Source organism: Mercenaria mercenaria, chromosome 18, assembly GCF_021730395.1.
Source record: "Mercenaria mercenaria strain notata chromosome 18, MADL_Memer_1, whole genome shotgun sequence".
Classification (NCBI taxonomy): Eukaryota; Metazoa; Mollusca; class Bivalvia; order Venerida; family Veneridae; genus Mercenaria; species Mercenaria mercenaria.
The window spans coordinates 25,439,139-25,455,937 of NC_069378.1; the positions used below are offsets into that span (position 1 = coordinate 25,439,139).

General features: G+C 35.0%; 1 protein-coding gene across 1 annotated transcript in view; it reads right to left on the bottom strand.

Annotated features, from left to right (window-relative positions):
* Positions 1-2,472: 2,472 nt before the first annotated feature.
* Positions 2,473-16,799, bottom strand: part of LOC128550525 (nephrocystin-3-like) — a 58,031-nt gene continuing 43,704 nt past the window's right edge. The window contains exons 21-25 of the mRNA XM_053529735.1: positions 8,798-8,934; positions 6,590-6,830; positions 5,976-6,101; positions 5,122-5,247; positions 2,473-4,425 (exon numbers count right to left, since the gene is read on the bottom strand). Coding sequence (XP_053385710.1) covers positions 4,279-4,425; positions 5,122-5,247; positions 5,976-6,101; positions 6,590-6,830; positions 8,798-8,934 — 777 coding nt within the window. The 3' untranslated portion in view covers positions 2,473-4,278. The remainder of the gene's footprint in view (positions 4,426-5,121; positions 5,248-5,975; positions 6,102-6,589; positions 6,831-8,797; positions 8,935-16,799) is intronic.

Sequence of the window (16,799 nt, forward strand, 5' to 3'; positions counted from 1 at the left end):
ACACGATGGAGATATTACTATAACCGGAGGAGAATCACAGCATTCAATTTTCACAGTCGCACTTCTAACAAAGAAACATAAATAGACGAACCTCTGTCTTTTTAAAGAACATTGCACTATAAAGTCTCTAAGAAAATTCTCTTGAAGTATTAAACACAAAGCTAAGCGTACGTGTCTAATCATACAAGGTAGAGAAATTAATTCATACAAGGTAACGAAATTAATTGAAAATAAAATCTTATCAACTTATAAAAAGAAAATTTCTTAAGATAAGAAAAAAAAATTAACACAAAGCTGGAACTAGACAAAATATCAAGGGAATTTATGCATATTGTATAATATTATGTTAAGTGCACTGATTACTATAAATAGATAATAATTTATATCAGAATGTAATGTCTTCAACTGTACGTGTGAAAATCAGTTATCAATCTGTGAAAGATCAATAGCATAAAACACAACACAAGGCAATAAAAATAATATCACAGCATATAAAAACAATTTCTTTACATAGTTATAAAAACAAATCTATATTTAAGACTAGGGTAAGATGAATACTTTTAATAAAACTGAAAATTCTAAGCCATGTGTTATACTTTAGAGAAAGCTTAAGACCTATGGATAACCCATTAAGCTAAAAGCTTATTTCCGATGGGGTCCATGCTAATCTAATAAAAGATACAGTGTAAGAAAGGAAAAATAATATAAGAATTACCCAGATTTTGGTACAACACGGGATTACTAAAAGTATGCATAACATATTACATAAAATTTATCACAATTAATACATTTTTTGTTATCAACTTATCACATTTGTTTTAAACTTATTTATCACAGATACACTTATCACATACAGATCAGTAATATACAAAATCGCTTTTACTTTCTGAAGTTTGCTTAATATCCAAAATAAATTTCTTAGAAAATTCCATTACTTACATCCGGTATAACAAAATGTCTGTTTACTAGTGTTATTATAAATACTAGGTAACATAAAATTCTTCTGAGTAGATCTGGAACTTTTAACAAAATTATCACTCAACAAGTGCCATAAAACACTCTATGCATATGAGTGAGTCGTAGTTTCTTCACTCTGTTTTCTACATTTAGCATATTTAGATGCACATAGTCTTGCCAAGTAACAAAAACCCTAGGAGAGTAACCCTTTATGAATCTAATGATTTTGTTTTGCATTACCTGTAATTTGTGTTTAAAACGTTTATTCAGACCTTCATACCAGGACAACAAGAATAATCGAAATGACATTGTAAAAGTGCAGAACATTAAAGTTTCCTTGTGTTAAAATTCAGACATCTTAGAATGTTTGAAATGCATCCAATCTAAACAATCGCAGAATCTGCTCGATTTTCTCTGTTTTAAAAAGCTAATGAAATGTATAAATCTCAGCGCTCCCCCTAGCACCGGCTTAAACGTAACTCTATTGTGCGTGTGTGCGTGTATGTGTATGTTCCGGTTTAACGTTTTCTTTTAAACAATTATTCAGTCATATAAATGACGGTGTCTTATTTTAGCATTGAGCTCAGTGCCCAGTCACATTATACTGACACTTGGCTTATTAGTCCTAGCACTATCCTCTTAATGCTGAGCGCTAAGCGTAGAAGCTGCTGGTACCGTTTGCACATCTTTGTCACGACGCGACTAGGGATCGAACCCACGTTCTTCCGCACTTGAACAGGGTGCTATATCACTAAAAGTCTAGGCTACCGATACCAATGGGGTCGGCTGTATTATCTATATACATTGTACATTAATATAAGCTTTGAATGTACCCTAAGCTTCCAAAAAAAACATATTCAAAAAATGGGAAGCAAAATATCAATAACCTTGCCTTTTGTAGACTTAAGCGGAGTTAAATGTGTTTATTTGTTAGCATGACAAACATCACCAATGAATACATTCTAAAATAATTTGTGAACAAAAATGTGCTCTAGTAAAAAAGACATGTAAGCATATAAAAGAACAATGAATACTGTCAATTAAGTATAGAAGTTTTGCACTAAAATAGAAAATGAAAAATGTCATTTTTTTCAATACTATTTAACTATAGTCACACATATACTGTATTTGAATTTGAATACAAATACTAATTCTAAGCCAGAAAATGACACAGATCTCAGTGATTAAAAAAACAAATATTTGTTACATACTCAGCTTTACTGCAAATGTCACGAGCATTCTTCAACAGGGCCTCCGTGGCAGAGCTTGACCAGACATCCCTGCAGGCTGAACATGGTCTGCACTGCTCGCTATTCAGTCAGTAAGTTTTCAGGGAACAACCCTTTGAATAATAAGTGGTACTGCCAAAATTGAACGATGGACCAGTCCATTTTAGAAATATAGCAGGGTAAAGGTTAAGGTAGTAGGAACATAGGACAAAGTCCCCCTTTAAATCTGTTAAATAAAAACTCTAAAATCAAAAAGCACCTAATAAAAATAAAAAAAAATAAAAACTTTTTAAGATAATATGTATTAATTTTTTGATGGAATGAAGTAAAAATTTGGATACAACTGAAAAAATGCAAGAGGGAATTTTGTTCGCTTTCATTAAATTGAAGAGAGGGATTTTGTCTGGTAAGATTCCGTCTGTATCACAGGTAGCATACCCTTAGTAACACCAGTAGACTCGTAAAGACTCGTAATGATATTCAGTTATTGCCGTTCCATTACATATTGCCTGCACGTAACTTTAACAACTTTTAGTATGCTATGAAACTTAAGGTCATTTACAAGCAAAAGATGCCGAAATAGCATATTATACGTTACTACATGGAGATAATGGTTCTACTATGCAAGATATTCTTGCGAGATCAACTCAACTGGTGCAGTTTACCTCCCTTTATTCCCAGATTTATATAAGTTTTTACCATTTCATTATAAAAAATCTAAAATGATAATACGATAACAATATCTAACTGTCTGAATTTGTCTAACTATAAAATGTGTAAGCTATAATGAACTGATCCTGCAGCTCATAGTTAGAATATAAAATTTCAGAGTTATATTAGTAAAATTTTGTAATTGGTAATGTGGCGTACATTAGGGAAAATAAAACAATTTAATAATACGCAATAAACGGCGAAAATATTTGAACAATAAAAAAATATTAATGTCTCAAAATAAAGACTGCAAACGATTGTTAAAAAATCCAATGCACGATTGTCAAAATACAATTACAAAGTACAGTTACACAAAATAACTGTAAACAAAGGAAATTATGGTTGAGCTATTGAACAATGACTAAATACATAAAATTGCTCAAGTTAAATTCATTTCCTACATTACACACAGTTTTATGTCATTTTATTTGCGGCAAAACTGGTATAGAAGTTGTAAAGTTAGTAAAATCAGTCATGGATTTTCTGTCATAAATCTAAAAGTACTGCTTAGGAGCATAGAAGAACACTACCTAACAAAATAATAGCACAGATGGTTTGAGTGAAACTGTATATTAGAGGTTATAATATGTGGAACGCCCCTCATGCCCCCTAGCTTTGATTTAAGTGGAAATCTATTATTACATAAAAATTAAATAGACTCCAAGTCCTCAAAGAACCAAAACTATAACTGACTCTTAATACATATTTTTGTATGGGAACATGGACATATCGCAATGAGAAATAGACCAAAACAGGAACAGCAGCAGTATTACCTGACTCGGGGCATATCTAAGGAAACTCGAGCCATGAAGGGGAGCACATTTTTTTCATATCTAAATAATATCAATTCACTAATAAGACAAAAAATAAAATTCTTACAAAGGGGGCATAATTCATGAGATATTGGTGCCAGAGTTACATCCCTTCTATTACTATTCTTAATTTGAAGCAAGTCCATTATTAATAACAGAGATAAAGTGACAAAGGCAGACTTAAATGCTGATGCCAATGCCAAAAGTGAGTAGAATAGCTTTCCATATACTTTGTATAGACAAGCTAAAGAATTCAAAACGACTGAAAGGCATTTTAACACATGAGTTATGTGACATAATGTGCACAATGAGATTTTTACAAGAAGAAATGAATACAAGAGATAGTTTCCCCATGAGTGATGTGGAGATAACAGAGATTGAGAACAAAATAATAACAACAACTGAGTCATGTGGAGTGATAAAATACAACATAACTTTTCCCCTCCCCACCTCCAAATGAACTTTCTGTTATGAATACAAGATGAAGTGATGGAAGCTTGAGGTTTTACAGCTGCACTATCAATTTACAATTACACTTCTAACACTGTTCACAATTCTGTAATCTGAAATCATGGGTGCAAAAGATTTTTAACTGTAGAGTTTGTTTCTCCACTTGAACTGCGTCTAGATATCAAGTCCTTCCCAGCATAAGAACCATCGTTTTCTTTAATCTCCGTAGCACGTTTGTACATTTTCGCTGCCGTCTCAAAATCTTTCTAAAAATGTAAGAAAATAACGTACTGAAAATGTATAAAAATAGACATTCCTTTGTGAATGATATAAAACAGTAATCCACTTTTATTAATTAAACAAGAAACGAGAAAATTCCAAGAATCCAGGTTTTCAGAAAACTGATACCAAAAAAAAAAAAACCACGACCCATCCACTCCACAGCACAAAAGGTAGTTTTGGACTAACGCTCAAGACCACTGAGCCATGGTGGAATTTTCTAGGTATGCAGATTAATTAAGTTATGCTGACCTTGAACTTGACCCCATCTACGATCCTAACCTTGGTTTTTCTATAAGCTACCTTTAGGCCAAGTTTAATTTCAATACGTGAATGCAAGCTAAAAGTTACTGAACGGAAACCACTTATTCTATTTTAGAAGTGACCTTGACCCTAGTGACGTAATATGCAATCCCAAAATCCCTCTCCCTCTCTATGCAAGCTACCTAAGTACCAAATTTCATTGCAATCAGTTAATTCTAACTAAAGTTATTGAGCAGAAACCAGTTGATGCCACAATCCCATTCATCCAAATGCACAAACACACAAACATCACCATATTCCTGAACAGCTTGACACAAAAATATAATATTTCAGCACAGCTAAGCGCATCCAGCTGATCATATTTCAGTAACCCAAACATACAAACCTGACCATATTTCAGTACAGCTAAACACACAAACCTGATCATATTTCAGTACAGCTAGATTGCGTAGTGTCTCTGCTACTCTGGGATGATGGGGACCTAAACTATCCTCATATATTTTCAAAGCCCTGGTATATAATGGTTCTGCTTCATTGTGCTTGTTCTGTAAATAATCAAAAGTACAGCTGAAATTTGGTATCTCGAATTCTAAGGGATCGAGCGTTTTACTTCGAGATAACCGAAATTCGACTTAAAATGATATTTTGAGCATGTTGTTTTCAGGATAGAACTTGAAAATATATTCAAGGTCACTGGAATTTTGAGAAAAGCAAGTTTGATATATCGAGTTTCAACTGCATATTGGTAGATATATATATGTAGACTAAACACTTATTTCATTCTACATTTACAGGTGTTACTTCTGCCATCTAGACCATTGGAAATTCATCACTAGGAACAGCAGTTGTATAGTGGATATAGTGCTGGCTCTATAACCCGACAGTGCAGGTTCAAACTGAACTGAGGTCACTACAAAACCTTTAACCTTTAGCCTGCTGGCGGCAAGTGATTCTGCCTTTGCCACCAGTGCAGACCAAGATCAGGCTGATCTTGGTCTGCACTGTTCGCTATTCAGTCAGTAAATTTTCAGTGAACACCCCTTTGAATAAATGGTATGGCCCAAATTGAATGGTGGACCAGTCCATTTTAGAAATTTAGCAGGCTAAGGGTTAATTAACAAAACTTCATTTTTCCAGCAAACTCTGAAAGTAAGACTTTGTGAAATTCATGGTTTCACTGATATCATGTATAAACAGCATTAAACTTAGGACATTTGAAGTTGATATATAGCACCTATTTAGTAGAAACATGTTTAACTTAGTTATTACTAACCTGTTGAGAGTACAGCACTGCCAGGTTGACTAATGCAGTTGCGACGGAAGGATGATTTGGTCCAAATGACTTTTCCCGTATTTCCACAGCCTGTACATACAATGGCTCAGCTTTCTCATATTTACCCTGAAACAATTAAATACTGTGAATATCTCCTTAGTATACTTAATTGTTTGGCAGACTTATTGCTTTTCAGATATATATTTTCATAATAATATGCAATATGATGTAATACCTGCTTGATTCAACTAATTGAATTCAGGTGTTGCTAACTAGATTAAGTCATATCAGCGATACAAAGCGATTTTTTTTTTCATTTATGTCAAACTATTAATAGAATTTTGTATCTTGTAAATACAAAAGCCTAGCTGTACATGTATAATCTTTATTATTATGGCAAAACTTATGCTATTACCAACCTGTAAGCAGAGATCACCTGGCTTTAATGGTCAGGTATTCATTTCCGATGTAAGGGCTATTTTTTTTACTCATCCAAAGATGGTCTTTGTACACATTAGTGAGCTACATTGGTGCATTAAACAATTTGGCGTATAAATTAAAGTCTACACTTTTCAAGTCCGTTTTCACAAAGAAGAACTATAACAATATTTTACCTGTTTTCTGTATAGGAGAGCTAAATGTTTGATCACAGATGCAATACTTGGATGATCCGAGTTGAGATTCTTCATGCGTATTTTTAAAGTCCTTTCATAAAGTGGTTCAGCCTTAGAGTGTAACTTTCTATCGTTGTACAAGGCTGCTAGATTATTGAGAGACTGGGATAAATCAAGATGGTCCGGCCCAAGGACGTTCTCCCGCATCTCCAGAGATCGCTTGAAGAATGACTCTGCATTACTGAAAGTAATTACTTTACTGTTCAACTCAATTTTTTTGCAAGAATTTCATTTTTTCTACATTTCTTACATTTCTTAGCTGTTAGAAAATAAATATTTGGAAAAGTGTTTTTTTTTTTTTTGTTATAAATACTCATGTGTCCATAGAATACTAGTGCCCAACCTCCTTCCTGTTACTGTACATAGTTTTATGACTTTAGGCAATATATTTTCAAGATAACTGCAACATAAACTTTTCAGCACTTCATGTGTATTTTTTAACTAAATCAAGGACCATAACTCTGCTCTAACCGAGTGAAATCCTAAACACAACACATGCTATATAACAATCCTCTACTTATTTATGACTCTGGGTCAAACACTTTTCGAGATACATGTGACACAAATTTTTATGCCCTTAATGCATATTTTTGACAAAGTCAAGGGCCACAACTCTGATCTTGCTGAGTGAAATCCAAAACAAAACTCAGGTGCACAAATTCACATGCTGAGTATTCCTACATAGTTTCATGACTCTAGGTGTAATATTTTAAGATACATGCAACACAAACTTTTAAGCACTTCATGTGTATTTTTCACTAAGTCAAGGACCATAAATCTGTTCTGGTTGTGTGAAATATCAAACAGAACTCCAGGTGTACAACTTCACATGCTTAATAACAATCCTGTAAAGTTTTGTCACTCTAAGTCAAATACTTCTTGAGATGCAGGTGACACAAACTTTTATGCTCATATACGTATAATTTCAACTACATATAACGGCTATAACCCTGGTCTGGCAGAGTGAAATCTCAAACAAAACATCAGGCGCATAACTTCACATGCTGAATAATACTCCTGTAATGTTTCATAATCCTAGGTCTAAAACCTTTTAGATACATGCAACACAAACCCGAAGGCTCTTTTTGCGCATATATTTGACTAAGTCAAGGGCCATAACTCTAGTGTGGCTCTGTAAAATCCCAATTAAAACACCAGGTGCACATCTTATCATGCTGAATGACAATACTGTGAGGTTTGATGATTCTTTTTGAGATATGCATGACACAAATTCAAACAGACGGATGGACAAGGGTAACTCCAAATGACCCCCACCCACGAAGCACAAAAAGTACTAAATGTCTTAAGACTTTGAAATACAAATGTATATAGTAAATATTCCAAAAAGTAAGCCAATTCAAGTTTAAAATATACTGTAGTAAACATTAAGCCTCTTGAAAATATCAGATTTTATGGTATTGGTTATTTTGCTGAAACAAAGATTTTCCAAAGCACACCAGTCAGAAAATGTTAGTTGGTAATGGTAACAGATAGTGTTGTTTAAACTCGTATCTATGTGTTTAAATCTTTTACTTTTTAAAAGGGCGTCCAGATGTACATTAAAATTTCCAAAGAATTCTAGTGACAATTCTGTTAAAAGCTATGATTTTGAAACATACCACCCAAGTTCCCTTTATTTTACATGTAATCTAAAGCATGGTGTGTATCAAACTCTCATCATGCTGGACAAGACTGATTCTGCCTATGCGACCAGTGTAGATCATGATCATCCTGCTCATCCATGCAGTCTGATCACCATTCAGTCAGTATCTTTTGGTAAGCACCCTTTTTAACAGTTAATGGTACTATCCAAATTGAAAGATGGACAAATTCATTATAGAAATTTAGCATGGCAAGGGTTAATCACTTCGAAACCAACTTAGTAATACATGCAAAACTTCTACTAAAACTTGAAAAGAGCACTTTCTTAAAAAAAACTTCAGTGAAATGGATGCAAATGCAAATATGTTTGTTTGTTTTGGGTTTAACGCCATTTTTCAACAGTATTTCAGTCATGTAACGACGGGCAGTTAACCTAACCAGTGTTCCTGGATTCTGTACCAGTACAAACCTGTTCTTGCAAAAATGCAAATATGACAACAATATTGCTCTACAATTCAAATACATAAGCTAAAAATATCCACTTACTCAAAGTCATTCTGTAGGTAATGTAGAACACCAATTTCATTGAGTGTTCTGGCCAGGTCTGCAGAGTCAGGACCCATACACAGCCCCTCTAGCTGCAGGGCACGTTTACGCAGAGGCTCCATTCCCTGTACCCGCGGCTGGATAAAACAAGAGCACCGCCTTGCGGGTGCTGACGCTCATCTGATTTTTTTTGTATAATAGAAATATTGTCCTACCCATGATTTTCTAAGTCTAAAAAGGGCCATCATTCTTGCAAAAAGCAGGATAGAGTTATGTTTCTTGATGTACAGTGTCCACTTATGATGGTGAAAAACTGTTGCAAGTTTTAAAGCAATAGCTTTGATAGTTTATGAGAAAATTTGACTTAAACATAATATTCAACCAAGAAAATGATTTTTCTAAGCCCAAAAGGGCAATAATTATTGCAAAAAGCAGGATGGAGTTATTGTTGCTTGCTTTACAGGGTCACTTATGATGGTGAACAACAGTTGCAAGTTTTAAAGCAATAGTTTTGAGGTTTAAAGAAAAAGTGACCTAAACAAAAAACTTAACCAAGAAATCTGATATTTTCTAAGTCCAAAAGGGGCCATCATTCTTGCAAAAAGCAGGATGGAGTTATGTTTCTTGCTGTACAGGGTCACTTATGATGGTGAAAAACTGTTGAAAAGTTTTAAACCAATAGCTTTGATAGTTTAGGATAAAGTTGACCTAAACATAAAATTTAACCAAGAAAACTGATTTTCTAAGCCCAAAAAGGGCAATAAATCTTGCAAAAAGCAAGATGGAGTTATGTTTCTTGATGTACAAGGGTCTGCTTATGATGGTGAACAAGTATTCCAGTTTCAAAGAAATTTGCTTTGTTTAGTTTAGAGAAAAGTTGACCTAAACAAAAAAATTTAACCAAAAAATCTGTTTATTTTTTTAAGTACAAAAGGGGCCATAAATTTTGGGCAAAATCAAGATGGAGTTATTTTTTCTTGCTATACAGGGTCAGCTTATGATGGTGAACAAGTATTCCAAGTTTCAAAGCAATAGCTTTGATAGTTTGGGAAAGAAAAGCTGACCTAAACATAAAAACTTAACCAAGCAACGCCGACGCAGACGCCGACGCCGACGCCGACAACCGCTAAAGTGATGACAATAACTCATCATTTTTTTTTCAAAAAATCAGATGAGCTAAAAAATAGACAAAATCTTATAATTTTATACATATTCAAGGAACAAACACCTCTCCAAAAAGACAGATAATTTCTTTCCTATCAGATACAATTATTAGTATTACATTCGCCTTATTCTTTTCCATTGAAAATTATGATGCTCATTTCATATGAACAGCAAAAGGAAAGGCGCGAAAGTTACGTGAACTCTGCTTAGTTATAACAGGCCGCTGTTCTAATGACATCCATGTATAGCCAGGGAGAACGTTCCTTAGATGACGTCAAAGTTGTTTCGTCTGGTGAACAGAATTGTCGGAAAACTGATTTTAATGTTAAATGCAACAAAATATGTGCAATTTTTAATTAAATCTTGTTTAAAAATGGAAAAGGAAAAATAATGTTAATACAAGAAATGAAAGTTTTTTTTCAGTGATCATGCGAAATGTACGACAGATTAGGATCGGCAAATTAAACATGAATCGTGATCCTATTCCGCGTTCATTTCACATGAACACCGAAAAAGAAAATTTCATTTTTTAAGTAAATTAATGTCTCCAGAGTAACAACCGCTTTAAAGCAATCATGTTTTAGACCTCCCAGTGGTGTTCATTTTAGAATGGTTGCTTTGCACATACCATATTGTTATGCTATATCAAAAGTATTGAACATCACTATGTACAATATGGATGCTTCTTAAACATACAATAAGGAGGTATATTTTAACAATAATCAACTTGAAAATCACAATGGACAATACAATACAATACAATACAATACAATATAACATTTATTTAATTGAACAAGCCAACAGGCCAGGTAGAGGTGACAGAAAAAAAATGATAATCATTACAAGCAGAAAGAATAGACAAAAAATGTTTATGAATGTTGAATTTCATTCAGATACTTCAATTCATTTCAGTGACTGTTGCTCTCGACTTAAAACAGGACCTAAAACCCATAATAATATGCTCAATATGGGAGTACAGTTGAACCTGCCTGTGTGACCACCTGTGTTAAGCAGCCAGTCAGCCAACTTCCCAAACAGACCATCTGTTCTAATCTCAACTTGTCTTAAGCAGGCATATGCTTTAAGCAGCCAGTGTATTACTCTTGACTGGCTGCATAATACAGGTTTGACTGTAATGTAGTGTATGGGCAAATGTGAATCAATATTTGGAAAAGAATATATTTTTTCTTTGTTTTGGGTTTAACACCGTTTTTCAACAGTATTTCAGTTATGTAACAGTGGGAAGTTAACCTAACCAGTGTACCTGGATTCTGTACCAGTACAAACCTGTTCTCTGCAAAGTAACTGCCAACTTCTCCACAGGAATCAGAGGTGGAGGACGAATGAATGTAACTTACAGGATAAATACACATTCCTCATGTAATACAGTTAGTGACTGTATTCATTAGGTCACAGAGGCCTCTTTGTAAAATTCCCTAGATCACACCGGGACCCCTTTGTATAACAGACAGTGTAAAAAATAAATGTTTAGCACAACAGTCAATGATACTTACTGTTACAATAGTAGGTATATCTTTCTGTGAGAGCAGCATTAAATAGACAAATATGCAAGGATCATTATAAATATGTGAGGAAAATAGGTAACAAAATTTTTATTTGAAAGTCATTTGACAAGATGTAGCATGGAAGTTAACCTTTACTGGTACTGATTATAAACCCGGACAGATGATAAAGTCGACCCCCTTTGGAAATATTCGTTGCTATCGGTTATTTAAAAAATTGAACACAACCATCTAAATTTCCACTTACAACACCAACTGGGTAAACAAAAACAAAATTGGTAAATTTTCTGTAAAATAAATTTGACTTCCCATTATTTTGTAAAAAAATATTTATCCAAAATAACTGGGGAAGAGGGTGTTTTTTGCGCATGCTCACTGTCGAAACATGAAGGCCTGACTTTTGGGTTTAAGTTTTCATTACTTGATAAGGAATGACTGTTGCAGTTTTTTTGGGGAAAGTTTCAATATGATAATACCAAGAAAATTTTGTAATGACAAAGTGTTCGAATTTATCTTCAGTCAACGTTCATACAGTCCCCTTTTTACATATCCCTTTCAGGGCCCCTCACTACGTGTGAGTTTGCTTACTAAATATAAATTTAAATTATGAAAAGTTTTCAGCAAGGTTAAGTTATTTATACCGACCTTTGATTACAATTTGCCGAAATAAATTTACAGGTAAAAAAGCTCATTTTCTGTTCGGGTTTATCATCAGTACCAGTAGCCTGTTGGCGGCAAGTGATTCTGCCATTGCGACCAGTGCAGACTAACATAAGCCTGCATGGTTCACTATTCAGTCATCAAATTTTCAGTCAACATCCCTTCGAATAATAAATGGTATTGCCCAAATTGAATGATGGACCTGTCCATCATAGATATTTAGCAGGCTAAAGGTAAAGAAAGATGAAGGTATGTGGTGTATCAGTATTCATTCTAGCATAAAACTGCTGTTATTGTCACATTTCGGGGGTGTATTAACAGGAGAGAAAACCTGTGTTAACAGAGAGATTCTCGCGCTCACGTGCTGTTGTAACACCTTTTATATATGCGAGATCCGTGGCAAGCGTAAACGTCATTTTTGGCCCCAAAACCCGGTAATTCCAAACGAAATGACGTGAACGTAAAAAACAGCTGAGACATTCCGCACATTTCACGGAAATTTAAAGACTTGAGGTTGGATGTATCATTTATTGTATTTTTTTCCGCGTTTTTATACTAGATAGCGTTAGCGCATGTTCTTTCGTGTTATAACATCTGCAGAACCCTCAGATACATTGGTACCCTCGCCCATGGGCTCGGGCACCAACCAATCCCTCGGGATTCTGCAGAGGTTATAACACGAAAAAACATGTGTTATCCCTACAGTAAAACACCCACTGCTATTGTCACAAATTGACATACGGGCCTTATATTATCTGTAGTGTAAATGCAGGTATTGCATCATCTTTTTGTAAATTTTTGAGTTATTGAGGTAAATGTCAGATTTCCCCGCATGAAATACCTCTCATGTTTTTCTGTATTTCATAACTTAAATTTACAGTAAAATTTCATTAAATTCTGTTCATAATAAGAAAGTTGATATTTTATAAACTTCAGTGATTTATGTTTTTATCCCCAAAACCCCTATAAATGGGCCTCAAATTGTCAATTTAAATTCGCGCCAAAGTAGTTAGATTCCCGGCTATATCGTGAAATCCCCTGAAAATGACAATAGTCATAGCTCAACGGCTTAGCCGTGGAATCCCAAAGAAATTAGTATTTTTGGCGGACATTTTCCTTTAAATAGACTGGACTAGATATGCCTGGCGCACACCCACCTTACGACATTACAGACGAATCTAGGGCTGAATTATTTTCTGCTAGAAATTTATGCTCGATCCCAGCTTCTTCCGCCAGACGATTTTCCTGGTGATTTTCATAACCCGGGAAGTACATGCCCGAGGTTCACTTGTCTTCACTCGCCTTGGATGTGATATTCCCAGCGCAAGCTTTCGTCCCATGGTTGTGCCGTAAACCGCAAAGACGATGATTTTTGTTACCTCTGAAGTCAGCTCAGGGATGCAATCACCTACCACCATAGGGAGCCAACCCCCCGGAATCAACGTATTTACGGTTTAAAGGGACTGTATTGAATTTAGAAGCTACTTTTGTTGGGACTTAAAGTTCACAATTACATTAAAGACCTGTGTCACGTCAGATTAGAATGAAGTTAAAGAACTTTTGTACTAGAGATACTGACTACTTTTTTTTTTTTTTCTTTCTTATAATCAGTTTTTTCTTTTCTTTTTTATATCTATTCATTGTTAAAAATCATCTTATTAAAAAATTTTGTAATATTGTAAAGGGTGTTGATTTGTTCTGATGGTTTACTGCGCCGGTACGGCCTTTCCTGTCACAATTTGGGGTCAGAAGTGGGATTGGTCGCCCAGACACAGTAGCTATTTGAACATTATTAACACCCCTTTAACTGCAGCAATAATTTGTAAAGATTCCTCTTGTTTTGTTCATTGGTACACATATAATAGTTTTTAATTCATTTTTCAGAGTGACGGCTTACCTCAGACAAACAAACAGATCCGTAACTTCAGCTAACCAGCTTCAGTGGTCACAGACTGATACATTGTTTACGACATTTGGATTCTGGGGGGAGTTCGTTCCTTTATTTTTTTTTTGGATTATTTTGTGTCACTCTATGATTAAGCCACCATATATCTGTGCTGAAGTGATCGCCCTTGACAAGGGGAGTTATCCTAATCACTTTTAATTGTGCGTCGCCCTACTTCCCCCAGTGATCCATTTTTGTATTAGTGTACTGTATACATACCAGATACAGTATTTTTTTTTTACTTTGTGTGTGTTAGCAGCTTGTTTTTCTTGCATATACTTTTAAACCTACTCTTATGTTTTAGTTTCTACACTGTTGTGTTAACCCTATACTTTATACTTTAGGATAAAACACTTTTATTTATATTTGTTTTTTTGTTACACTAAGTTTAACACTAGTTACAGTTGATTGATATTTGATAAGGCTAGGGTATTGTTGCGCCTACTGTCACTGTACTTTGTTGCTTGTTGCCTATGCAACCTTTATTGACACATAGTACTGTTGCGCAACTTAGTGAAAATTATTTTTATGAGGGGCTTTTTGTGTATATAAAAACGTAGTGTATAGTAAATTTGTTTTGGCTTCAGTGGTTGCTGTGTGGCTAACTTAGTGTAAACTAGTGTAGTCTTTATTCCCTCACGATTTTTTATTTAGTGTCTCAGGTTGTTATAGTAGCTGTAGTCGTAGGTTATATAGTGTTAAGTATTTAAACATGACTAGTGTGTAGGTTAACGAGGTAGAAAGGAGTTAGGGTTTAAAAGGAGGAGTTACGTAATTGTTAAGGAAGAGCAGCTAGGAACGTGAGGAAAGACATAGTGATTAGGGCAGAGAAAGATGTATAGAAGCAAAGAGAAAGGAGAGGAAAGATTAGAGGCAGAGAGGAAAAATTGAGTTAGAAACTAGGTTGCAGAAGGGAAAAAATGGAATTGAACTTAAGTTAGGTGTACAGTTAGAAAAGGATAAGTTAGAATGGAAAAGGAGATTTAAATGTTAGCTAGGAATTAGAACAGAGAAGGAGGAGCAGAAAGTAGGAAATTAGAAACAGAGCATAAGTTAAGACGACTTAAAAAAGATGATAAGAAAAGGTAAAGGTTAAGATGTCTCCCTTTGATGAGAAATTGATTCCATGGATGCGTACTTGAATTTTTACGAAACGTACGCTGTTGCGCAGGATTGGAAAGAAAATAGGTCACTTAACTTTTCCGTTTTCCTTTTAGGGACCCGGGAAGAGAGGTTTTTGATAGGCTTCCGTTGGAAGATAGGGAAGATTATGATAAACTGAAAGCCGCTTTGCTACGTCAGTTCGAACTCACTGGGCGATGGCTATAAGAAAAGTTTAGAACGAGAGGCCTCGGGGTAATGAGACCTTTGTGATGTTTCTAGCCAAATAAGTAGATAATTAGATGGTTGGCTTAGATTGAGTAAGGTAGATAAAACGTACGAAGGATTGTTAGATTTTATTCTTAGGGACCAAATTTTTTGATGTATGTAATAGAGAAATATACCAGAATTTGAGTAGTAAGAAGTTAATTAAAGCTAAGGATGTAGCAGAAGATGCAGATTTGTTTGCAAAGACCGTGGAGGTCCCAAGTAAAGTCGTGAATCGAACCAATAGGACCGGAGCTATAAACCATATGAACACCTCAGAGAACAGTATCCTATTAGTCGTAATGTAGGCACTAGTAATAGAGGTAGTAGCAATGTTGCTAATAGAGGTAGAGGTTTTCAACCCTTTGGTGTAAATGAAGTGTAATAAGTGTGGTCGAATAGGGCATAGCTCATATTACTGTAGGAGTGGAAAGTACGGCGGTAATAGTGCCAATGCAGCAGCAGAGTTGAGGTAGAGAGGACAGGAAAAATATAAAGGGGAGAATAGAAATTGTAAGGAAATAGAAAATAGAGGTAAGGCCGTGACCGATCTAGGAGTAGAGGTAGAGGAAGAATTTGAGATAGGATAGGAGTAAGTCAAGTTTGGTCAGAGAGTGGAAATAGTATTAAAAGAACTAAGTGATGTAGAGGAGTTAGGTATGCTTAGTGTAAGTACAAAGTCCTACAAAACCCGGTTTCTTGTAATGGTAGGGATGTAACGCTATGCGAGATACAGGTTGTACATGTGTGATATGAAACGGAACTTAGTAAAGCAAGTCAGTTTTTAGAGAAAACCCGTAGAGTAGTACATAGATGGGAGTGAACATAGGCTAGATGTACTAGAATGATATATGATTGTCCGTATTTCAAGGTAAGTAGAGGCGTTGGTTGTGATAATCCTACCAATGATGTTATAAAATTTGGGAACGAAGGGAGCTGTAAACCTCAGTTTAGTAGCTTAGCGTCAGCATAGAAACTAGGGCGCAAGCCAAAGTTAAGAACAAGTAAAGCTTAAAGTTCCGTCTCAGATTTTTGATGTATCTAGAGGGAATTCTTAGAAAAGCAACAGAATGATAGCACCCTTTTGATTTGTGTAGAAAGAAGGCTGAGGAAGGTACGATTAAGCAGTGATAGGGTAAAGGTTCAGTTAGGTTTGAGATAAGGAATAGATTGTTTATAAGAGAGTATACCGCCCAGAATTTAGACAAAAGTAGACATTGATTGTACCCCAAATGTCTTAGAGAAACTGTGATGAAAGTTGCACATGAATCGTTTTCTGTCAGGCCATTTAGGTATAAGGAAAACTAGTGATAGGGTATTAGGCGAATTTATTGGCCAGGAG